The sequence below is a fragment of the Cyprinus carpio genome, chromosome B23, assembly GCF_018340385.1.
Source record: "Cyprinus carpio isolate SPL01 chromosome B23, ASM1834038v1, whole genome shotgun sequence".
Lineage (NCBI taxonomy): Eukaryota > Metazoa > Chordata > Actinopteri > Cypriniformes > Cyprinidae > Cyprinus > Cyprinus carpio.
Genome location: NC_056619.1, coordinates 15152943 through 15178461, shown reverse-complemented (window position 1 = coordinate 15178461; position 25519 = coordinate 15152943). Strand labels below are relative to the sequence as shown.

The window sequence follows — 25519 nt, the reverse complement described above, 5'->3', positions numbered from 1 at the left end:
GAAATGTTGGGAGCAGCCCCTGGTGTGAAAGATTTTGTGGATATGATGTCGTCAGAGGTGTGGAAAGTGGATTTTTTTGACAAGAGCAGTGCAATGCAGCAATGAACTCAACAGATAGGGGTTGCACATAATTTTCAGCGTTTTGGTAGTACATTTCAGTAAGAAAGATGGTTTTAAAAACAAATCTCTTTTTAAGAGTTTAAGTAATTTTGAAAATAATATATCAGTTACGTACAAAAAATATTATATTATATTATAGCCATTTGTTGCTGTTTTTTGTCTAAATTAACTGAAAGAGGGGTGACTATTGTAAAATGCTCTCTGTCAAATGAATCCTTTCTCTTGTGCACTTTTTTGTTGGTGACTCCACTGTGTGGCTGTCAGTGGAGCAGCTAAGTAGGGGTCTCAAACACAGGGAGCTTGACTCCTAAATTCCTAAGAGTTGCTATGGGACACTTTTGTCATGATTTAAGTATTGTACTCAAGCTCTTACCAGTCCTCTTACAGTTGATACATTTTCCAACAAAACAGAATCTTTGATTATCATTTTTTTATCAATAAACATAAAATTAATATAAAATTTTGTATTTTAGTGTGATTGATATTATATTATAATTTTCATTAATATTTAAAAAAAAAATTAATTGAAAATTTTCATTATCATTTTAATTTTAGTTGACTTATTGATAATTTTGTTATGTTTTGATCATTTTTGTATTTGTTTTTCTTTTTTTTAAAATAAATATCTGTTTTATATTAGGTTTAGATATTTAGCACAAAAAGAAAAAAATAGCCTATTTAGATAAGTAAAAAAATATTTTATTTTATTTTATTTCAAGTGGTTATGTTTTTAGTTTTAGTCAACAGTAATAACACTGGTCACATATCGATTATACAACATGTCATACTTTAAAATGATAGTTCACCCCAAAACAAAGTATCTGTCATCGTTTATACACTCTAATTTCTCAAAAAGAAAATGTTTTTTTGTCTCAACTGAAAGTGAGAACACAAAACACTGATTTTGCTTCTTCTTCTTTTTTTTGTAAACAATAAACATGACATAAATGAAAAAGAAATGTTATAAATTAAAGAAAAAATTTACTTTAATAGTTTATTTCTACAATGCATTGGATATCAGTTCAAAATATAATATAAAAATTATAGCAATTGTTGTATGGTTTTAATTGTTAGGCTACTGCTGAGAAAATCATGATCTTTGACATGGATAGAAAAAAAAAAACATTTAAAGGGGAGATACATCCATTTGATGTCTTAAAAGTTAAAAATTTGGTCTAGCCTACTGTAAATTTGACAGGTAAGCTCCACGCTGAAAGAAAGGTCAGGGGCAGTGTCCCAGCACGGAACTCATACATGTCAATGCCCATGACCACCTCCTTCTATAAAGACGTCGATCACATTCCAGCGGGCGGGGTTCACGAAGCTCCGCGTATCTAACGAGTCTGTCGAGAACGCAACTGCAGCAGCAACTGGACTGAGCGTGGAGCAGCCAACATCACTGTCCACTCCGAACACACGATGGATTACACACGGATTAAGCGTATTTTATTTGTCAATGTATTTATGAACTTTGTATTTATTTCTCTTCAGAAAAAGGAAGGTACGTGGAATTTATTCTGTCAAACTTTCTAAACGTCTCACTCAGGTTCTCGCACACATGGTTTAAACAATTTTAAAGCGTTGTACTGTACCGTGTTTAGCTACCTGAACGTCTCTATGGAAATAATTTGCATTGTTGCAATGTTTGGCATAGTGTTAAATCAACCTGTGCGAGAAAAAAAGTGATATTTAATAGCTACGTCAATCCGGTGCAAGTTTGTGCGTAAAATTTCATTGTAAGTTTGAATTGCGTTACCTTGAATAGTTGAAATTGTAGTATATGCCTTTAATAGGCTGTTTTATATCTAAATAGTAGCCTATGTCGCATTTAAAGTAGGCGATCTCACGCGAATGTAAAACATTTTAGTGAAGTAAATAAGCGAAGAGTGAAAGTAGCAACGAGTCTTTCTATTATGAATTTTTATTTTTTTTAATTAATATTTTAATTAGTAGCCTAATAGTTGCAGCTGACATGGTTTCCACGTTTGTTTCTAGTAGTATTCCTGAATGTATTTACGCTATTGTTGCTTTATCAATTACTGCTGCTGTGTATCCTGACAAATTTTTTTAATATATGATATTTTTGCGTTCTTGTCACAGAGGTGCTGCTGGATATGGTGGCTTCTGGAGCAGAGTTGGGTTGGTTGACATCGCCTGTTGAGCACGGGGTGAGTTTACTGTAGCCTACTTCTACCGTAAGGACCTTCAGTAATAACTTATATGGGCTGTATTTCTTTTCGTTTGTTTGTAATTTTTGAACGAACATGTTTTTCCTTATTTGACACGTATAATTCAGACTTTACCCTCAAACGTTCCTGGAAAAGTTTAAAGGAGTGCACATACTTTGCCTGCTGAACACTTGTAGAGTGATTTTAAAGCCCTGTGTTAGCGACTGTAAAACTGAGGGTGTAATTAGCTTTTAAAGGTTGGCGCATATGGTGCTTTTTGTGACGTGAGCTGAAGCTATAATGTTAACTAGGATTTCAAATCAAAAGGATGTGCTTTATAACATGGTAGCTGGTTTATAACTACTATAGACAAATTTGGACCAGCAACGAACTGTCCTGGTCATAGTTTCTTAGGTTAGTTAAGTTGACAAGGTTAGATCAGCTAGTGTATTTTAAAACCATGTTCCAAAAGAGCTACTGGGTTTTCCAGCAGGGAATGATCTGGGATGGCAAGTACAGACTTGCTAAGTTTCCTTCCCACCGATACCTTAAAACGTGGAAAAAGCAAATGCACACAAAATAATTAAACCTAAAGCATTTTCCTTCAGACTCTCGTGGAAAAAGCTGATGAATTAGGAATGTAAACAGGGTGTCAGCATGTTCAACTTTATAGAAAGCTAACTGCGCTCTTAATGAGCTGCTGTTTATTTAAAGAGTTCACTGTCTTTTAAATGAATGTAATGCTTTAAACCACAAAGTTCCTTTTATATGGAAGCATTCGTTGCAGGGACCGTTTTACTGCCATGCCACACACTATGAAAACAATGCACCTCTCCTGTAATTAATATCACGGTGCACATGAAATTAGAGCTAAGAACACACATGCACACTGCATGTGAACAGATATGTTACAGCACATTACATCAGTCATGCAATAGAAAGACTGTTGCATTGTTCCTTGCCAGAAGTTGGTGGGTAATTGACCAGCATCCTCACTACTACTTAAAATTCCATGGTCAGGACATTTCGTGTTATTTTTGTCCTCAGCATTCGCTGGCATCTTTTCTTTGAAATTTTTTTCCACAATCTTGGTTTTGACTTTCTTGCTAACATCCATTTTTTAATTTCAAATTGCAGTGGGAGATAGGCCAGCGGGCTGTGAACGGCTCTCTGTTGTATAACTATTATATATGTAACGTGGAGGAACGAGAACAAGACAACTGGCTTCGTACTACACACACACACAGCCACACCACCACCGCCTCTCGGGTCTTCGTGGAGCTGCGATTTGTAGTCCGTGATTGCAACTCTTTCAATGCAGACTCGCTTATCTGCAAGGAGACCTTTAACTTATACGCCTCTGAGGCCGACGCGGACATTGGCACTGCTTTCCGCAAAGGCCTGTTCCGCAAAGTGGCCACCATTGCTCCAGATGAAATATCCAGCCTTGGGGAGATGAAGATGAACATTGAGACAAAAGTAGTGGAAAATCTTTCTCGCAAGGGCTTCTACTTGGCCTTCCAGGACATTGGGGCCTGTGTCGCCATCTACTCTGTCAGGGTTTACTATAAAACATGTCCAGCAACAGTGAAGAGCTTGGCAGTGTTCCCTGAGACTGTGGCAGGGGGAGAGAATCAAGCCCTACGGGAGGTGGCTGGAAGTTGCGTCTCAAACGCTGTAAGCGAGGACCAACCTCGCATTTATTGCACCACGGATGGGGAATGGGTGGTACCTGTGAGCCAGTGCCACCGCATACCAAGCCATCAAAGACACAAACCAAACATAACAAACATAAAACAAGTTTCTTTGTTTGGTTTCCACAGGCTGAGTCCAGCACCAGCTGTTGTCACTTAAGATTTCTGGTTTGGGTCAGGAATTTGAATAATGACTAGACTTCCACATAGATTGTGATTAGCATTTCGGTTGTAGTATATCATTAAATAAATTACTGTATTATTTTACAAAAATGTTTTGTATTATTGTGAATTTTGTCTATCCTTACCATACATGCTTGTGGCTTGTGATTATTTTTCAGCACTGTATATAAGAAACACTATAAGAAATTTTATAAAAAGTATTTTCTTTAATCACTCTTATTTTATACAGTAACTACGTTTTCATCCACCTATTTTTATGCGCATTTTGGAATATAGCATAAAAAATGCTGGATGGAAACTCCAAGTTGCACATAAATTCTAAAAATGTGCATAAAAAACTTATGCACCAATTGAGTAGGATAAACTTTCTATCCCATAATAAAAAATGTGCATAAACTACGATGGAAACACATTTACCGAATAAATTCCTCCACACGCATTGAAAAAGTAATGTGACTTAGCACTATGAGACGGGATAATTTGACTAGCAGAGGACCGGTCTCGTTCACAGCATTTATATGTTGTTTTGGTCGTTCTGAAATGCCTGCGCAAAGTCTGTCATCAAAGTATTTCTTTATAATTATCTTACACGACTGTGTTCCCAAACAGCAGCATCCACCTCCGACAGCATTGACAGCATTTATTGTTTCGTCTGCTCGCTCTGAGGTGCAAGTAATTTATATAATATATGAAAATTATTCTATTCTAGTTGCTTCTCCTATATTCTTAGTGATATTTAGTGCCACAGTTTACCAGGAAGTGACAATTTTGTTGTCTTTGAGGATGGAAACGGTGCTTTATTTGCATATGTTTTATGCAATATTCCAGTTTTATGTATAAGTTTAATTCGAATCTTTGGATGGAAACATAGCTGTAGCATACTTTTCACACACTATATTTTTCACAAGGACCGTTGCCGATGCTTGGATGCAAAGGGGTTAAATTGCTTGTTGTAATAATATTTGGCTATATATACAGATGGATATATATAGAGAGAGAAAGAGAGAGAATTTTTGTTCTTTATACCTCTGTAAAATGTAGTGCACTTTCTAGACACTGTATTTTACACATTTTAAGTTGCTCATCAGACATTGTGTTCATGCTGTCACTCTTAAAACTTCAAGTGCTTTGAAACCTGTTTGCTCTTTTTCACTGTGCGTTTGACTCCCATAACCCCCAGCATTCTTTAAAACACAAGTTCAGACGTCAACGACTTTTGCAAACCTATTGTGCTTTAGGCAGAACGTTTCAATGACAGCTTTAAATCTCGCATTGAGGATGTGTCAATTTCTCTTTTTATTAGGCATATGTCACAGTCACCTGTTTTTTTTTCTCCTCTTGTGTTCTTATCTCTGCCACACCAGAGCAAGATCAGCCATGTGACAGTCCTAAAGTGCTTTGTGACTGTGGAAATGAGAGCACTGGCGTGTTGGGACTTGATTCCATTTTAAACGTCCTCTAACCTTAACACTTTAACATATTACCACAATTCAGCCACATGCAGTGACAGGTAAAATGCAGGCGAGTGAAACTCAAATGGTAGCAAAGTTTCAAACAGGGCATGTGGGTTACAATTTCTTAATTGTAGCAGTTACACATTACAGTTGCCAAGCTCATGTGCATGCATTTTTTTTGCTTCATGCACATTCCTTGTTTTATAGTCCAGGAATTGTGCGAACAGGTGTGTGTGCATGGTTTAGAATGGGAAAAGATAAAGTGTCAGACTTTGGAGAGGGAGGAGATTGTAGTGGAAAGGTGGAGAATGGAATGTAAAGGTAGCAGAACAATGTAGTGCTGTGTTCCGAGACAAACCCCCCTCCGCAGACCCCCCCCACCGCCAGTGCCTCTTTTCACTCGGCTGATGCATTCCTGCTAGGTTTATTAAGGAGCCTTCCCAACTACTGCCGGCCTGAGGAATTCCCTGAGGAGAGCTCCAGGCCAGAGCTGACTCACGTTGATGGATGTACTGTTGATTAAAGTCAATCATTGTCGAATAGCCACATCAGGGGAGTATGGGTAAATTTGTGGGTGGGGTCAGGATGGCAACCTGTCCTGTGGTGGTGAGAGTTCTTAACAATATAAATATCTGACATGCAAGCGGCACTGTGGTTTAATCAGTATTGACGCTGACACAGTTTTACACTAATAAAACACACCCTTTCTCAGTCATAATGAAGAAAAGAGTGCATACCTTTGTTGACCACACAAAGACGCGCTGCCTGACCTAAGCTAGACTGCACTAGGAGTTCATGCCCACACCCTGTCACTCACAGTAAACCGAGGTTGCCAGAGTTAGACGGCTATAGTTTCTGGAACGTTTCAAAGTGCTGTTGGCCTCCATATTGTTGATCTATAGGAAAAACAAGACACTGATGAAGCCGGAAGGTCTTGAATCTTTCATACTTGCATTATATTTCAGTAGAAAAATCCTTGTGCTTTACTGTAAATAAGGCTTTTCCTGCACTGGAACATGTTAAGCCCAGAGTTATGGGTGACCAAGTTAGATTTTTGTGTGTATAATGTGTGGTGAGTGACTGGCTGGGTAGTAATTGACTTGGGTGTGTGTCCTCAAGAGCCATAAGTACTGGTTTTGGATGGATCTTCTTCCTTTCCTGTTACTCTGGTCTTTTCTTTTCTTGCTTGCTTTCTTGTTTTCTTGTTCTTAGTTTCCTACCTTTATACCCTCTCTCAAACTGATTGTGATCCCTAGAGTTTTCCCAAATTAAACCAACTAGACATGGTTTATATTTATTGTTGTTGGCTGTTCCAATGACAATATGTTATTTTTGGCCTTGACTGCAGGTTTTGGAAGTGACATGTATTAAATGTTTAAACATCCACTTTCACACGGCCCTGCAAACACTGTTGAAGCTCTTCTGGGAGATTTCAAATGGTGTCTTGTAAATAAACAGCTTTGCTTATCCCCATCTGTCTCCCAGAGACAAATAGATGCTTTTAGGCCATCCCTAGTTTACATGGAAAAGCATTTTAAATAAACGTTAGCTCTGACTCACATACATGTACGTGTATGGTCAAAAGGTTGTGAAATTTTGGAATTCCTTGCTTGAGAAAGTGCACAGAGCACTCGAATGCCTCGAGCCATTGGGTGACAGCGCGGAAGTGGAATACAGAAATCCTCTGAAAAAATGAGACATTCAGCTAAAATATGAGCAATTGCGCAGTCTTAAAATTTGTGCTAAATGTAGTTCAGCAGTATTCAGGGTTGATGAAAGCAGTGATAATCTGTACCCTGAGGTATAATTATTCTCTGCTTTATGTGATGCTAATGCCCTCTTCTTTTGCCTTATTTAATTCTTGTGTACCTATTAAGCCACAGAAACCATTTATCTCCACCTATGGGATTCTTAATCTTACTCAACTAGCAGTCAACCACAACAACTCATTGTCGGTTCTTTCCATTGCAGTACCATTTGCCTGGGCAAGTTTAGATAATGAGAAGCACTTCCAAATGGGTTTCTTTGACGCTTTGATCCTCTGTCAAACTTATGTGCCAACATCAAACAAAACGAGAGTGGATGACATGGTTGTTCTGATCATTTCAGGATAATGACTGCTGAAACATACAAATTAAATGAAACTATGCTCACTGGAACTCAGAATGTTTGCGTTGATCATGTAGGAGGAGGTGAGCGAATGATAAAGTGAGTCACCATAAAGGAGGGAATTGTGTGGATTTTTCCACCTTAGTAATTGGTCATGTACAATTTTGCCATTTTTGCGTATATAATTTGGTTCTTTTTTGAGTTCGGTGACATAGTTGGTCCACCAATGGGGTGGAATATTTAGGTTTGACGCTCTGTATACACTGTGGCTTTTACATGAGAGGAGTTAACTTTAGGACTGTGTTTATGTGCTGAGTGTATTGTGCTGCTAGTATGTGAGATCAGCAGTTTCCTGCCTCCATGTCAGCTCTGCGTCCCCCGAAACAGGACAAGCTATAGCGGAAACCGGAGGCCTGCTAATCCTCAGTGACCCTCCATCTCGTCCGCTCAGGGTTTTCTATTGTTGTTCTCGATCACTGGCTTCATTCACTTATTCATTTCCCACTTATTAAGGAATTTTGTTTATGCCTTTGCTTAACATTTTTGGCCTTAACCAGACTTTTCCCATCTGTGTTGCCATCTCAGAGTTTGGATGATGGGTTGATGTTTTGTTCGGGTCAGAATGAGAGCAAACCAGAGCACTGGTTGTGCCCATTCATTTAAGAGATTTGTTTTTTGTTTTTTTGTAGTATGTTTAGGTTTCTTAGTTAACTCTTTTTTTAATTATCAAATCTTCTGGATGAGTCTCAGTGTTTGTGTCCTTTTGTGTGCTGTCATCTTCTTTTCCTCTTGCCCTCTTTCCTTTAGAATGAGTGGAAAGTGTGAAAAGAGGGGGATTAGAGCATTTCTTGTGTCTGTTAACGACTAGATGAAAGAGTGAGTGGAATTGTAAAGCATAGATGTAATTCTCTTACAACTGTTCCATTGGGCTGATAATCCTTTGCACTAATGCTCTCACCACACCTAGAGACCATTCCCTCCCTGCTGGCTTCATGTTACCACTGCACCCCCCCCACCATACATACAAACACACTCACAGCTCTGGCTTTGTCCCGTCTGACCATAAGAACCACTCCAATGTCCATTCACAGATATTTTCTGTGGAAAATGCATTTTTGTTGGAAAATTCAACTTTGCAAATTGTTAGAATATGCAACTCTCAGTAACTCTCAAAAACATTTAGGGATGAACTGATATAAAAACACTAGCAAAAAATGAAGATCTGAAAATTATTTCATTATTTAATATTTTATTCAACAAAAAAAAAATATCCAACTTCAAATTTTCCATATTGATTCTTGACTGATATGATAAATTAAAAATCACTACTATAGGCGGAAACCTGATTTCATCTATTTTTATTGTGCATACCTTAAAAAATTTGGATAAAACAGTTAAACATAAAACAGTTAATCTAATTTATATTAGTTAAAGTGTGCTGCTCCACAGGTGTTGATGGGCGAGTATATCAACACCACAGCAGAGTAAAAAATAAGTTTAGATATTAGAAATATTATTATAATTTTTATATATATTTATAAAATTTATAATAATATAATAAATATTATTGATACTTTATATATATATATATATATATATATATATATATATATATATATAAATGTGTGTGTGGCTATACTGTATATAACTAACATAAACAAATATAATTTAATATAAAAACATAATTTGATATATGTTTGTATAAAGATTAGTTAGAGCTATCAGCACATACAGCTGAGTAGTAAAGTTGTCTTCACCTCCTTGTAGGCCGCAGAAAACCAATGTTTATGACTGCACCATGCTATCTTAATCTTCATTTTCTTATGCGTGCATGTTTTATTTTCTCAGTGGCTCTCTGTCTGAATTTAACCTCTTCCCCTGTGAAATGAGCCCCTGGCCGCTGTCCGCACTCACTCTGCTCTGGTGTTTGTTTTACTTGGCCACCAACACCTGGCGGAGCAGCACACTTTAACTCAACTCTGCCTAGGGCTACATGTAAGCCCCTCCGTGCCTAGGTTTAAATGACTAGGCCTTTTGTTTTTCTTTCCTTTTTCTCATTTGAAACCCCCCCATCAAACTCTTGTCCTGGAGGGGTTTGCGCTGTCCCGCCGCCATGTAAACACTCATTCATTCAGCCCTCCTTCCCCTTCTCTGTCGACCCATCCATCCATACATCCGTCCATTAACGTCAACCTCTCATCAGTCTTCGCTCTGACTGCTCCACTCAACCCACACGGCTCACAGACCCCAGTAGGTCATCGGCGAGCCAGATCCAGCTACTCTCACAATAAACAAACAGTCACTCAGAGGCTCTTATGGCCTGGGCTCTCGGTGCCAGATAGTGAGACGGGGCCCATGAAAGACGCCCGACACATCTCTGCATCTCTGCTGGGAAGTTTGTATTACATAAATGTAATCAACGTTCCTCAAAAGCCATAAGTCGTTGTTCGACTGTGACCTCTCGCTACGATTTTGGCGAATGAGCCAGTTTCTCCTTTCCAGAGTGTGTCTAACATTCACCTTCTCTGTCCATGCATGCTTTGATTGGCTGCCTTAGGAAGGAAGCTACGCGTCAGTCTTGCGCTTCCTGCTTCCTGTTGTGTCCAAAATGCGAAGACAAAGCTCCTTGCACTGAACCACATTCCTGCAGTATTTTGGAAAGTGAAACGTTGGCTAAAAACACCACAGTAGCTTTAGAATTCAATTGAGTATTGCCGTGTAAAATAATTTTTCTAAATTGCAAATAAAACAGATTATTAGAGTATATTTTACAAAAAAAATAAAAACTCTTTGAGTATTTATACATAAAGATTTCACATTTAATTCAGTGTGTTACATGCTTTGTCTTTGTATACATTTGAATGTTTTTTAAAAATTAATTTAATTGCAGAAAAATTCTAAATCAAAACTATTTTGTCTGACAAAAAACTATTTATTTTAGTTTTTAGTTTCTTTTTACGTCAAATCAATGTTGTTATGTTGTTAAGTGAATTTAGAAAACACAAAATTAATAGTTATATTAATATATGCATTATTTTGTTGGTAAAAAAAAAATACATTTTAAAACAGACCCTCCACAAAGAAATATTTATTTATTTATTTATTTTAATTATTTCTTATATTTCCTAGCAATTTCTGACTGAAAAATTGTTTCAAAGCAAATCCTACATCACGTTTTTAGATAGATCTGATTCCTTACACACAAAGTGTTTTGAATAAGTTTGGAGTCTTTTGTAAACTTTTTGCATAAAAGGATTAAAGCAGCCCTCCAAACGCCATCAGGTTTTTGTCCGTGGCTGTTAAGAAGCCAGCCAGCGTATTAACGCGTCATGTGGCATCTACACTATTCGAAACAAGTGTTTTCTCTCTCACTGCCCCGAGTGGCATTCTTCGCCTGTTGTCCGGACTGAATGGGCCGTCAAATGCTGTGCTAGACGCTCACATGTGGCAATGCGGCAAGCGAGGAGACTTAAGAATTTGGAGATTACGAGTGGAGAGCCGAGAGGGGGGCGATATGAAACGGGGTTCGCAGCAGCAGCTGTTTGGCCCCCTTCGCTGTGAATAGGACGATTCTTTTTCTTCCCCTACTCCCCCCTTTCCTTTCAAATCCCACCAGGACTCGTTATCCCTCTCTCTGTCTCTCCCTCAGTCCCCCTGTCTCCCACACTATCCCCACCTCCGCAGAGGGGCGCGTTAATGAGTTGCAGTAAAGTCTCCACAACAGCTGGCACAGAAACAAGATGAGGAGTCAACTTGAAAGAAGGAATAAATAACACATTGGCTCGATCTTCGCTGCCACGCTGAATTCTTTTCATGCTGTGAGTTTTCTTTTGAAATAAGAGAATGCATGCTCTCAAATATTAGAGGTAATGTATACCACCGTTAACCCCCTTCCTGTGAGGGAGAGCAAGTGGCTCAACCCAAAACAAGGCCTCAATTGATACAAAGCATTCAGGAAGGAGGAAGCACCTTACTCTGTAATTATAACTGTTTGGCAAATCTTCAGACAACAAACCATTAGAAAATGGAAACAATGATTTGGTATGTGCCTGTACTGCAGAAATACAACGACTGCAAAAAGTACTTGCTAATTTGTAGCCACACTTAAAAATTGCATTAATATACACATTTTATCTTTATTTATTATAATAGTATATTTCTTTTTTTAGCTTATAAGCCACATTATTTTCTAATTTGATTATAAATAATGATTATAAGCAAAAATATATTTAAAATAAAATAATTTCAGATTTTATATTTTATTATAATATTAAATAATATTATATTTATTATAATATCTATCTTCGGCTTATTTTACACTGAGGTATTAAAACGGTACTATTGATTTTTTTTTTAATGGAAATAATAAATAAAATGAAGGGAAAAAAATGGAGAAACTGCAAAAGCTGCTACATGGCGTTTTATACTGATAGACTTCCTCATCACAGGTATATGTTTCGCTCTTCTTCAAAGTGTCCTAATACTGACATTTTTGAGCAAATGTCAATAATCATCTCTCTACTATTATAACACTGTCTTTGCCTCTGGCAGTATTTCAGTACACAAATACAGATATTTCACCTGATCAGACACATGGTGTACATGTTTGTGTAATATTGCCACCAATAATCTAAGCCTTGCATGTGTCTGAGCTTGTTGCTTGACTGATAAAACTTGCACTTGAAACTGAAAACCAGATATCACAGCTTCACTGTAAAAGTAAATAAATGGGCCTTTACGTGGCTGCTCCAAGAAACGAAAGAGCCAGATTCAGAGCGGAAGCAGTGTGTGTTTGTGTGTGCCTAGGGTGGTGGTGGATTGTGAATGAGAGTCTGGACAGCGGAAGGACATGAGCTGGGCATGTTGGAATGTTTCTAGTCAGATTCCGAGGACACCATACTTTTTTTTCCTGTTTGTACATTCACAAAGTCTGATTGACTAAATTTATGCTTGAAAATCCCCTTTTTTCACTCTTAATTTAATTACCAAAATTTTTTGTGACCCTGAAAAGATTTTGATTACAAGTCATACACGTTTTTGAATTATATAATGTGGTTGTAAATCATCAGTATTCTTTTTATTAACCTTTTTTTTTTGGTCGTACTTTTTTTGTGGCCCCAGATTTTGGACACTTTTGAACACACAATTACTTGTATGACATCACATTTTTAAATCATTTAACCAGCTGATCTCAAGGTGATTTTTAGGTTATGTATGATGTCATTTCCCCTCAAGTTTACACAGGTGTCCAATTTAACCAAAGTAACCACAGGTGTAGTTCATCACATTAACTATGGACATGTTCTGTGATGTTTGACAACCACAGCCAGTCCAAATACTTCATTTTCTACAGTACATTTATCATATAAAACTTAAATCTTGTAAAATCATTGTGCTGCTGCAAGTAAATATGTATTTAATATGTTGTTATATAATGCAAAGACATTCATGTATTTTAAAATGCGGTTTAGTGATCCAAAGAAAGACTTTTTGGGACCACTGTATGTCTAATATAATGTAATATAATATATAATCACTCTATGAATAATATCATGTAATATATAATACATATATATGTTTGAATGGATAATATCTACTAGACTTGGTTGACAACAACATTCTTCTTCTTTATTGAATTCTTTGTTAGATGCAGCAATCATCCTGTCTGTTGGTTTTATGCATTTTGTTCTGTTTTCTCTCATGCTGGAGTTTTGAAAGCAGAGGTGGAATGTGGGATGACTGGTCCTGTTTGTAGAGAATGGGGGGGATGGTTCACACAGGATGAGTAGGAGTGTGCTTAGTCTTGCTCTGTCAACCTTGTGCACTCTTGCACAAAAACAAAGCTGTAGAGAAAAGAAAAAATCATCTTCAAAGGAGGTTAATTTACTGTGTTCATACATAGATGATCACTTGACATGTATATACGCGAGCTGAGAGCAGTTTAATTGCACAATTTGCTCTCATCCTCATCCAAGTCATCATACATGTCCTTTATTTTTGCAGAATGTCAGTCTGGCTTCTTCAAATCTTCAGTGTCCAGTGAGGCCTGCAAACCCTGTCCAAAAAACACCCAGCCCTCAGGTCCTGGTGCCACCAGCTGCACCTGCAAGGACGGCTTTTATCGAGCACCTGAGGACCCCGAAATAGCCGCTTGCTCTGGTGAGAAGCTGCTTCTACATCTCACCTGTCATGAGCTAGTTGCTGTCATTTTGTATTTACATACAATATCCTTTATCCGTCACTCTTTTCTGTAGGGATTATCTAAACCAGTACAGGTGAATGGGTAAATAAAAGGCTTGTCTGCTCTTTGTCTGCTCAGGTTTACCCTCCGCTCCTCAGGATCTGGTGGCCAGCACAGCTCAGATGTCAATAGGCAGGCTTCAATTGTCATGGAGGCCCCCTGCAGACACCGGCGGGCGCAGTGATATCACATACGCTGTGGTTTGCGAGCGGTGTGAGGGGAGGGCATGTCAGCCTTGTGGCGAGAAGGTGCGTTTAGATCCAAGCAACACTGACCTGAAGGAGACCAGAGTCACTGTGAGTGAACTGGAGCCCCATTTGAACTACACCTTCACCGTGGAGGCACGGAGCGGAGTGTCCCAGTTCAGCAATAAGAGAGCCACCATCAGCATCAACACTGCTTTACATTATACAGGTCGGTGCTCAGGTCGTTTCATTTTCACTATTTTTTCTTTGGGAAATGAAAACTATAAAAAATATATTTTGAAAATCATAGTAGTAGGTTTTAATTAAGGTTTAAACATCCAGCAGAAATCTGATCGTTTTAGTTTTTGTAGTATAAACAGCAAAAAAACACACAAAGTCGGATGTTTACAAACCTGATTCAAACCACATCCATTTGTGGTTTGAAATCCGATTAAAATCAGATATTTTGTGAATTATGGTCTGTACGGTGACTCCAGTCCGATCGAATTTCAGGGTTTTTTTCCTAACCCCATTGAAAGTGCACAATGTTTGCTGGGACTGTTTCCAATTACACTCAATTTTCCCCTCACTATAGCGAACCATGTGACATTCACTATTTGCACACAGTCCTAAAGATCAGATTTAAAAGTTTTGGGTGTACAATATAAACAAGCTCATATACGTCAGAGGTTCAAACTTAACTGTTTTACTCCCAGATCCCCCAAAAGTGACTGCGATGCATCTTGTGGACAGCAGCTCCACCAGCCTGTCGCTTCAGTGGTCTGTTTCTCACCGTTCCAAGCCAGTCGCCACACGTTATGAACTGATGTATCGCAAAAAGGTCAGTTACAATATCCATTTCAGTCTTAATACGTAACTGCAAATCTCGATCCATGATGTTATTCTCCATTTCATCATCTTCCTTTCATTGTCACGTCTACAGGAAAATGATGAGGAGATAGCCAATGGAAAGGTCACTACCTACACTGTGCTGGTGCTGGAAAAGAACTCGGTTCAGATCAGTGATCTGTCTCCTTCCACCGTCTACTTGTTTAAAGTTCAAGCTCTCAGCCCAGAAGGAAACCCAGGCAGCTACAGCTTGGAACAGGAGTTTTCAACACTCCCGCAAGGTGAACAAAGTCAAAATGTTTGCTTTTATGAAATCAAAATTTTATTTTTATGGCTTGCAGTTCTCTGGATTTGAGGCCATTTATGTGTTCACATACCTAAACACTGAGAAAGTTCACTGTTTAAAATATACAGCCTTTTTCTTAGTGGAAAATGAACCTGAAATACTGATGACTCATTCTACACTACACAGATATCTGTACACAGTCCAATCAAATGCTCTCTAAAATGAGAAAGTCCCGCCCCCAATACCATCAGCAAATCAAGTTCATGGCTATGATGTAACTACATGCTATTGGCCATTTAAAAAAGGGACAAAAACGATAAAGACATGTTACGCCCAAATTTCCTGTTTCAAAATGCAATACATCAACACAGACAAAAGAACTTTGCTTGGGTTTTTTATAATTAAAAAATACATTTTAATGCATTAAAATTAATAATTGTACAATAAAATGTTGCATTCTTTTTTAAATCAGTGTCAGAATGTGTTTTTTTTTTTTTTTTTTTTATAACCTACTCGTTAAGTGACAGATAATGTTTCTTTGCTCTTTTATGTTATGAAGTGTGTTTTATTCTTGAATGACTCAGTTGCTTGGCTGCTTTGTTGTTGTTTTCACAGTTCCTCAAAAAACAGGAAACACAGCAGTGATCCTCGGGGCCGCGATCGGAGGAGGCGTCATGCTTTTCATCGTGGTAGTGGTCCTGCTTCTGCGAAAACGGTTAGCAACAAGCACTTCACGCACACACCCGGCTTTGTACCTCTCCCCAGTCACTCCTTCAAGCCGTTCCTTTTCTTTCTCCTTAAGAATCCATTCAGTGTTTCCTTTTCACCGCTCTCACACTCTTACTGAGACGGCTCCTTACCACTTCTGAGGAAGAATCAATTCGCTGACTGTCCGCTGACTGCTCACTAAGTGTATCTTAACAAGAGGTGTGTTTGAAAAGAGATGAATCAGAGAGGCATATTGTGTAAGATAAGAGGCGTTTGGGATTGTAGCGGTTCTGTGAAGGCGACCTGAGTGATAACCCAGACCTCTGTCACCACTTGGCAAACACAGACCACTTTTTTTCGAAGCACTCCTCGACTGAATGGAGCCGGTCCAGTGCTAGCCACTCTTAAAACTCAAGTCTGAAAAGAAATCTGTGGGTTTGCTCATTGAGTTGTTTTTCTTCTACAGGCGAAGAAACTCTCACACCAGACAGGGGCCAGAGGACACTTATTTCTCCAGCCCAGGTTAGTGGTGTTGAATTTCATTTGGTGGCTTTCTTCTTTTACAACCCCTCCTCTTAAATTCTCCCTGAATTCTCTTCGATGCAGATCAGTTGAAGCCGTTGAAGACCTACGTTGATCCTCACACGTATGAAGACCCCAACACGGCGGTGCTCAAGTTTGCCAGCGAGATCCATCCTAGTCACGTCACAAAGCAGAAAGTCATTGGAGCAGGTTAGTACATCCATGGCAGTTTGACAAGCCGCTGTGGGGCTGTTTTGAATGCATTCTGGGGGAAGGGAGCTTCAACACTCAATGATTTGAAGTTATGTTACAGTTCACTGGAGTGACAGCTTATTACAGTTCACTGGAGTGACAGCTTAAACAAGGCGCACATTAGAAATTGTCTGATTCTAGCTTTACATGTTAGAGCTGGAATATTTTTAGTGTAGTAATTCTTTCCCTCCAGAGACTTTTTTTCCCTCCCAGTGTCATTCAAATTGAATCAGTGTTGTTTTCTTAACCCGCTCTGGAGGTTTTTTTCATATCCCACATGGAGGAGTCCTGCTATAAAAAAACCTGAGTTAATTAATCATGACTTAAAAATAAAACATACAACCGCTAAATTAGACCTAAGTCCTAAAGTGTTTATAGGCTATATATCAAACGTCAAATTTAAATGAGACGATCAGTACGCCGTGGTTGCGTTTCCCCTTTATAGCCGCCCACAGGACGTGGCCCTTGTCCACTTTTTGTCTGCTTGTTGTACACAGATTCTCATGCCCCTTTTGACCCCCTCCCACAAATCCACTCACTAATGTTCATAGGCTTCTCCGTGGCCAGATGCATGCTGGTTATCATTTCAAAGCGCCCCCTTCATGTTTTTAAATAACCCCTATATGTCATGATGAGGCAGGATTAAAGTGTTGTCATTTGGTGTGTTGCTTATCTGATGCCTGTATGCCTCTCACTTTGGTGGATTGTGTTGCTGTGCTGTAGGTGAGTTTGGCGAGGTGTATCGAGGAATTCTGAAAGCTCCCGGCCGGAAGGAAACAGCGGTAGCAATAAAGACGCTGAAGCCAGGATACACAGAGAAACAGAGGCAGGACTTCCTCGGTGAGGCCAGCATCATGGGACAGTTCTCACATCAGAACATCATCCGACTGGAGGGGGTGGTCACCAAATGTGAGTGCCCTATCAAGTGTAGTCTACATCTAGTTTTAGAATAAATTTGCACAAAAAAAAAATTCTCCTAAACAATGTATTATTTATTAGATAATGAAGAATGTAATTTATGATTAAATTGTCAAGTAGATAATTATATAATTATAATATAAATAAAAAAAAAAAAAAAAAAAAAAAAAACAATAATTCTAAATATTGTATAAAATATTAAGTATACACAATCACACACACACACACACACACACACACACACACACACAAACACACCCACACACACAAAAAAACACAAACACAAAAATAAAGCACTTTATAAAAAAATCATATATATACACACTTTTTATGATACTTTTAAAAAATTTATACACCTTTTATTACTTTTTAAATTGTGTAGTATAAATATATATATATATATATATATATATATATATATATATATATATATATATATATATATTACTTTAAATAAAAACATGCTATACTATACACCTTTTATTACTTTTTAAATAATATAATAAACATGAAATTAAAAAAACAAAAAAAAATATATTAAATAAATTCAAGAAAAAAATAAATAAATTTATATTAAAAAAAAATAAATAAATAATATAAAAAGTAATTTATTGTACTGTAAAAGTGTTGCATTAAATAAATGTAAAAAAAAATTTGTGATCAACTTTTTATTAAATAAATATTAATAAACATTTTTGTTGTTACTTGAGTTTTATCCTCTTAAAATATTTACGGAGAACTTATATTTGTTTTTACTTTTCGTTTTGTTAAGCCGCTTCGTGTCTTTGTCTGTTTCTTTTCAGTCAAGCATGCCATGATTGTGACTGAGTACATGGAAAATGGAGCTCTTGACAAATACCTGAAGGTACGTTTGTCAAATTCATCACTGAGGCAGAAAAATTATGACAGATGATACTGACATACCTTCAAAGTGATTTAACATAGCAAATAATTTACTCAAGAAATCCCTTGTGTGGCTTTCCTTTCACAAGAACAACTAGAAATAAAACTCTTACTTCTTCACAGGACCATGATGGCGAGATGCCATCCTTCCAGTTGGTTGGTATGCTCCGTGGCATTGCAGCCGGAATGAAATATCTCTCAGACATGAGCTATGTACACAGGGATCTGGCTGCCAGAAACATCTTGGTCAACAGCAACCTGGAGTGCAAGGTGTCTGACTTTGGTTTGTCACGTGTTTTGGAGGACGAGCCTGAAGGAACCTACACCACCAGCGTAAGTTCACTTAGCAAATAAATGTGTGGTTAAAAGCTGCTTTTAACTCCAGATGTCTTTATTTTACCATCACTACAACCTGGTTATTATTTCAGGATTTTTGGAAATTACAAGGGATTGCCGACACTTGTTTATATGCTTTTTTTTCCCAACAGGGAGGTAAAATTCCTATTCGTTGGACTGCTCCGGAGGCCATAGCTTACAGGAAATTCACGTCAGCAAGTGATGTGTGGAGTTTTGGCATTGTCATGTGGGAGGTCATGGCCTTTGGAGAGAGGCCCTATTGGGACATGAGTAACCATGAGGTATGGACTGGCTATGAACAATAACTCTGCTGTTGGTCTCAAAGGATCTTCCGTCTTATCTGACTACTTTTGTCTCTCTAGGTAATGAAGGCCATTAATGAGGCTTTCCGCCTCCCTGCTCCAATGGACTGCCCCTCAGCCGTCTATCAGCTGATGTTACAGTGCTGGCTGCAAGATCGCTCCAAACGGCCCCGCTTTGGCGACATTGTCAGCATACTAGACAAACTCCTCAAGAGCCCAGATTCTCTGAAGGCCATTGCAGATTTTGACCCTCGGTAAGCGCTCAACACATACTTTGAATTCTTAAAAGGCTCGTACAAAGCTTCACAAGGCGTGAACGGCAGAGAGATGTTGAGGCATGTACTGTCTATTACACAATTTTGCACAAGAAGGTCAAGTGGTAGTTCAATCAAAGTCATTCCTTTGTAAAGTTAAGACATGCAACCACGTACCAGTGGTGCTGCTGAATGGTTTGGCATCTTCAGATGTTTATCACATTGTAGGCATGCAAGAGGGAGAAATCTGACAGTTTCGTATCTTTATCAGATTCTCGAACCGAACAGACAGGTTTTCCTCTCGCAATGTGTCTCATTCCCACCCAATAATTACAATAAGGGAAAGGCAAAAAAGGTCTCACTGTGTGGTTTGTTGAATGTATTTGTGTTCTGTCTTTGTCAGAGTTTCCATTCGGCTTCCCAGCACCAGTGGCTCAGATGGCTCTCCCTTCAGGTCTGTGGCCGAGTGGCTGGAGTCCATCAAGATGAGCCAGTACAGTGAAAACTTCAGCATAGCCGGAATCGTCAGCATGGAGCAGGTGCTGCAGATGAAGAGCGAGTGAGTAACCCAAATCTCCTCTCATTCTGGACCTTTAGCATGCTATACAAGGGAAGAATGGCTGTGAGCAATCAGATGAGATCATGCCAACTGTCCAAAGTCCATTTCTGCAGAAATGATTTCTGCTTTACTTGGTGTGTCATATCCTGGTTTCCAGATAAACGGGACACCAGGATATGACTGAGGTTTTCAGTAGATTAAAACTGTATTTTTTTCTATAGTTAATTCGCTCAAATTTAGTCTCTAAATATATAGAGAATGGAGTCATAAAAGTTTGCCCATGAATGGTGTTTCTGCCATACAAAGACTGCAAATGTTTTTGTTAAACATCTTAATAATTTAATTTATAAATAAATTATTTATAAGAAATTTCTAAAAAATGTACACACAAATTACAGATAAAAGAAAATTCAAAAAATAGAAAATAAATAAAAAAAAAAAAATAAAAAAAAAAAAAAAGTATCTTTATTATTATTATTATTATTATTGTTATTATTTAATAACAATAACATATTATAACTGGTGGTGGATGAGGAGATTCCCCCCTTTCATGTAAAGCACTTTAAGTACCCAGAAAAGTGCTATATAAATGTAACAAATTGTTAACAAATTATTATAACAAGAACAAAAACAATAATAATAATGAAAATTATTATTAAAACAAAATAGTTGTATTATTATTATTATTATTATTATCTCACTATTCAAAAATGTAATTTTGTTTATATTTGCATGCATTATTATTATTATTATTGTGGTTATTATTACCACTGTTCAATTTTTTTTAAACTTATTTACATACATTACACTATTCTCACTTTTAAAAAAAGTAATTTCTCTTATATAGAATTGTAATTTCACATTAAAAATGGCACTGTTTAGACATATAGTATCCTATTTATTAAACTTCCTTCAATTTTCCCTCTTAAATAATGCAAAATTTGTATTCTGACATTATGTAAAATAATCCTTTGAATAAAATGGCCCCAGATGAACACAATTTGAGAGTTCTGGGAATTTGTGAAGGAATTCAGGGTGTTTGGAGAGCTTCCTTTCCTGTGGCCTACAAGCCTGCACTGAGGCTGATTGGTCAGGACAAGATCGTATTTAAATAAGATGGTATCTTTTAACTTTTAATAATTCCTAGAACATATAAATATTTTCCATATTTTTGTTTTAGGGATCCGGTAATTGAATGTGGCTTAAATTTATGCTATGGTTGCAAGGATAATCTCGCACAACCGCAGACCATTTTTGATTTACTGTATCTGGCGAGCGCGGAAACCACATAAATTGTTATAACGATTTAACCTTCTTAAGACTTTTAATCGAGTCAAGCAGTAACAATTTACTTAAAAAAGTAAAAATCTTTCAGCAGCATCTCAGCAAACACCTTAAAATGCTATTCGTTGATTCAAGTTTGAACGGAAAACACTGTGGCAGCAGAGAAAGAATAGACGTGGTTTTAAGTGGCCTGGATGTGGTGAATTGTGGCATGCTGTTCCCCCTCCCCTCTTCTGCCATCCCTCCCTTCCTCCCACTGTTTCGGTAGACTCTCTCATCCCTCCCATTCCCAACAGCGCTAGTCAAGGCCTGTGCTTTCACTGAAGCCAGGAACCACTGTTTCTGCCTGCTGGGGCCATGAGGCTATGCGGCTGCTCCCCCTCACATCAACACGATTGGACTTAAAAGTCAGGACATGAGATGAAAGAGTGTAGGGATGGTGAAGGAGAGAGCTGATGTATATGTGGAGGTAAAGACGACAGTGCTGGACCTCACGGAGGAGGCAGTTTGACTGATGAAGGGGTTGGGAGTGTAGGAACAGCGCAGCTCCAATACTTCTGGCTCTGCTCCCGTGGGTGTTTTTAGCCTAGAAGCTCGCTGAACTTTGTGTGGAGGACCAGAAATGGCTTTGATGTGTTTGTCTTTTATTTTATGGCTGGCTGTTCCATCTGGTGTCATCTGGTAGCACTCTTTAAAACCAGAAACTATTTACAAGTCCTCCGCTGCCTGTGCCGGCCAGCTCTGATTCATGGCGGGTGAAGGGAATCCTTGTTAAATCAACAAGGCGCTAATTAAAAATGTAATTAGGACTCTGATAACATGCTATCTTTCAAACGCCTCCTCAAAATTACTTTTTGAAAGACAAGATTATGTATAATTTTCAAGCAACCTCCCACCGTGTTATTATCTTTGATGACAACTAAAGCAAAGACTAAGAAATAAATATCTTTGATATAAAATGTAATTAAAAACAAAACAAAAATAAAATATATTTATTAAAAGCAAATAAAAATAAAAAACTGGGGAACTAACCTAAAATACAGTTTTTAAAAATATATATTTTTGACTCCAAAGATACTAATTAAAATGAAGTAAAAATGGAAAATTAGTTACATTGTGTAGTTAAAAAAAAAAAAAACAAAAAAAAAAACTTTGATTTGCAAGGCAAAACTAAAATAAAAATGAAGACTACAAAAAACCTGTGAGAAGTTATGAAAACTAAAACAGAAACTAAAGAATAAACGTTTTCTAAATAAATCAATAAACTGAAATAAAAATAAATAAAACATATTGGCAAAACTGAAACTAAACTAAAATACATTTCATGAGTCCAAAACCAAAATAATCTCAAATTAATTTATGGCTTGTTTTAGTTTTAGATACATGCATCCACTCCCCTCAAAACAACAACAGCAACAACAACAACAACAACAACAAAACTAACAAACATTTAAACTGCAAAGAAATTGAAAACAAAAAAATTAAACACAACTATACATAAAACATTAACATTAAACATAAACATAACTTGGCAAAATTAAAACTGAACAAATACTAAAATAAAACGAAAATGGACATAACTTCATTGTTGTTTTAGTTTTAAAAGGTATATTAAAAATATTTAACTCTTATTATAAAACTTCAAAAAGCACTTCAATAAACTTCAATAAAATATTGCTAAAACCAAATCAAAACTAAGACTAAATTAAAAGAGAAACGAAAGAATAAACATTTTGTAAATAAATAAACTGACAATCTTGGCCAGGATGCTCTTGTAAAAGAGATTTTTAATCTCAATGTGCTTTTCCTGGTAAAAAATTAAATAAAAAAACAAAAACAAAAAAATAAGTAAACACTTGGCAAAACCGAAAATAAACTAAAATGCATATTAATGACTCCCAAGCTAAAATAAACTAAAATAAAATGAAAATGGACATAAAATCATTTTAGTTTCGGATACATGCTGTATTATAAAATTGTGTGTGTTAACTTTGGCTAAAATGAAACAAAAACTGTAAGAACTAATAAAAAATAAACTTAGAAGACAGAATGATAAATAAAAATATAAACAAAATAAAAATTTCAAAACCTTAATAACCCTGCCCTCCAGTTCTCACACACTCTTTCTGTTCTGTTTCCCAGGGATATTCGTAACATTGGCGTCCGTCTGCCGGGCCATCTGAAGAGGATTGCCTACAGCATCTTGGGGCTTAAGGACCAGACGAGCACCCTGAGTGTGTTTGCAGTGTGAACTGTCTTTAAAATGCACCGAAGGGACCAAACCCTTTGGCCGTGGACTGAATAAACTCTCAGCTGCCTCGGGATTGGACTGCAGGGACAGCCCTTGACCTGGCCATAACCCTCCAGTCTAGCGAGATGGACTCTCACTGCTTTGGAGACGAGTAGCATTTGGTGTACTTATCAAAAAATGGAGGAAGTGTAAAACAATCAAAAAGCTATTGATGTATGCACCAAACCATGTATATTAGATATATTTTTACCATATGCATACGTTTATTTTTTAGAGAAGATATAGTCATTTCTTTAGTTTCGTTTTTTAATTTTTTGTTTAGTTTCATATGCATGCTTAATTTTCGCCGGAGAGCGATCAATGCTAGTTAGCACTCACTTTACGCTCAGATCTTATGTTGCTCCTCCAATGCTGTTGGCACCGTATTGCTCTGTACTTGACTGAACGTTTCAGCAATACGAGAGAAAACCAGACCCACAGGTCTTTCTGTACCAGAAACGTGGACTCAAAGCTGGCGGTTATGGGTTTAACGTAAGACTTAACGATGCTCTGCTGAGATCAAGGTGATTGTAATGCTCTCTGGTTTCTATCATGCTTGAGCTGGCCATGATTTGATGTCTCGCACGATGACATTTCTTTACAATTGCACTCTCAGCGCTATATGCTTTGGACCATCAAGTTTAAAGTCTGGTTTAGATGAAACGGAGCGGCGAGGCGTTCTTTAAATCCTGTGTTTTCTCTGCAAACAAGAAGAGAGGAGGCTCCGCCATGAAATAGCACTTAAATCAGAAATCTCAACAGCTGTCTCATCCCTTATCGTTATGAAAGGTTACGGCACTGATGACATTAAGGATCGAAGGGAACAAAGAGCGTGCGAAATGACAAAATGGAAATGGGTTAAGAAAAAAAACTGTTCTGGAACTAAATCAAATGGGAAAATGTGATCTGGCCGTGTTATGCAAACAAATACACGGTTCTGTTTTCAGATATTTTCACCAAATGACAGTCTTAGGAAACTAAGAAAATGATCAAACAGACCAGGATATGTGGATGATAGACCAAAGTCTGTTACTCATTCTGTATCAGCAGATTAAAGTTGCCTGGAGCTGTGAATTGCGGAGACTATCTTTGGCAGATCTGGTTTATGATTAACTGATCCAAGATATGCTGGGATGAAATTCTACGACCTTTCTTGATTATTTCCTCTGACTAATAGGACAGAGGAGAGAAACAGCTACGTAATGTCCTTAAATCTTAATGGATATTGCAGTTCCTTGTTAATTTCACTTTATTCTGATTATTTCTAGATGTTAAATGCAGATGGGTTCTTCCATACTTAGAAATGACATATTTAGTTTTTGTTTGCAGTTGATATTGTGTTTCATATCTTTTTTAAATTGGGACATTGATACTGGCAAACTGCAGGACGTCTTTGGAAAGGGAAATTTGTCATTTTTGATCACCTATCTTGGTTCTGACCTTTTTCTAAACATTGAAATTTGAAACGCTTAGTACAAACATACATATTTCCAAACAAAATACAGTTTGATTGGGCCAATTGTTTTGTATTTTATTTAATAGTGTATTTATTTTTTACTTTATTTATTGTTTTAATGACACTGAATTGGGATTTATTTGTAATGGAAGTTTGTCTTTCAGTCACAATAAAATCTTTGTATCTTCAATGTCACATCGATTTCTTTACTTGTTTCTTAAACAATAAAAAGTCATAATAGAATAGAAATGAAGTTGCTGCTTCTGATTACAGCTTCATTGCAATGCATTAAGCACTGCCGTAGTGAGCAAGCCAATACAGCTCTGATCTACTCAAGGATGCCAGAAGTTTTGCATGACTGCATTATCTAATTGGTCAAAGCAGCCCGTATTTAATTAGTTGCTGGTTTGGAGTCCATCTGTAAA

General features: G+C 37.3%; 1 protein-coding gene across 1 annotated transcript; it reads left to right on the top strand.

The window, feature by feature from the left end:
* Positions 1–1241: 1241 nt before the first annotated feature.
* On the top strand, positions 1242–25284 carry LOC109086854 (ephrin type-A receptor 2-like). The gene is made up of 18 exons (XM_042750120.1): positions 1242–1621; positions 2221–2288; positions 3426–4055; positions 6435–6456; positions 13732–13887; positions 14048–14383; positions 14871–14995; positions 15098–15284; positions 15905–16004; positions 16464–16519; positions 16604–16729; positions 17495–17680; positions 18493–18554; positions 18716–18925; positions 19081–19230; positions 19312–19505; positions 19909–20064; positions 23491–25284. Exons 1-18 carry the CDS (start codon positions 1540–1542, stop codon positions 23597–23599), a joined length of 2955 nt encoding a protein of 984 aa, XP_042606054.1. The 5' UTR covers positions 1242–1539; the 3' UTR covers positions 23600–25284.
* The last annotated feature ends 235 nt before the right edge of the window (positions 25285–25519 follow it).

Excerpts from the sequence above, each read along its gene's own strand:
- LOC109086854 (XM_042750120.1), top strand. The coding sequence starts at position 1,540 with ATGGATTACACACGGATTAAGCGTATTTTATTTGTCAATGTATTTATG. Across the intron at positions 18,555-18,715 it reads CTCTTGACAAATACCTGAAG|GACCATGATGGCGAGATGCC; the intron begins GTACGTTTGTCA and ends ACTTCTTCACAG. Across the intron at positions 19,231-19,311 it reads GGGACATGAGTAACCATGAG|GTAATGAAGGCCATTAATGA; the intron begins GTATGGACTGGC and ends TTGTCTCTCTAG.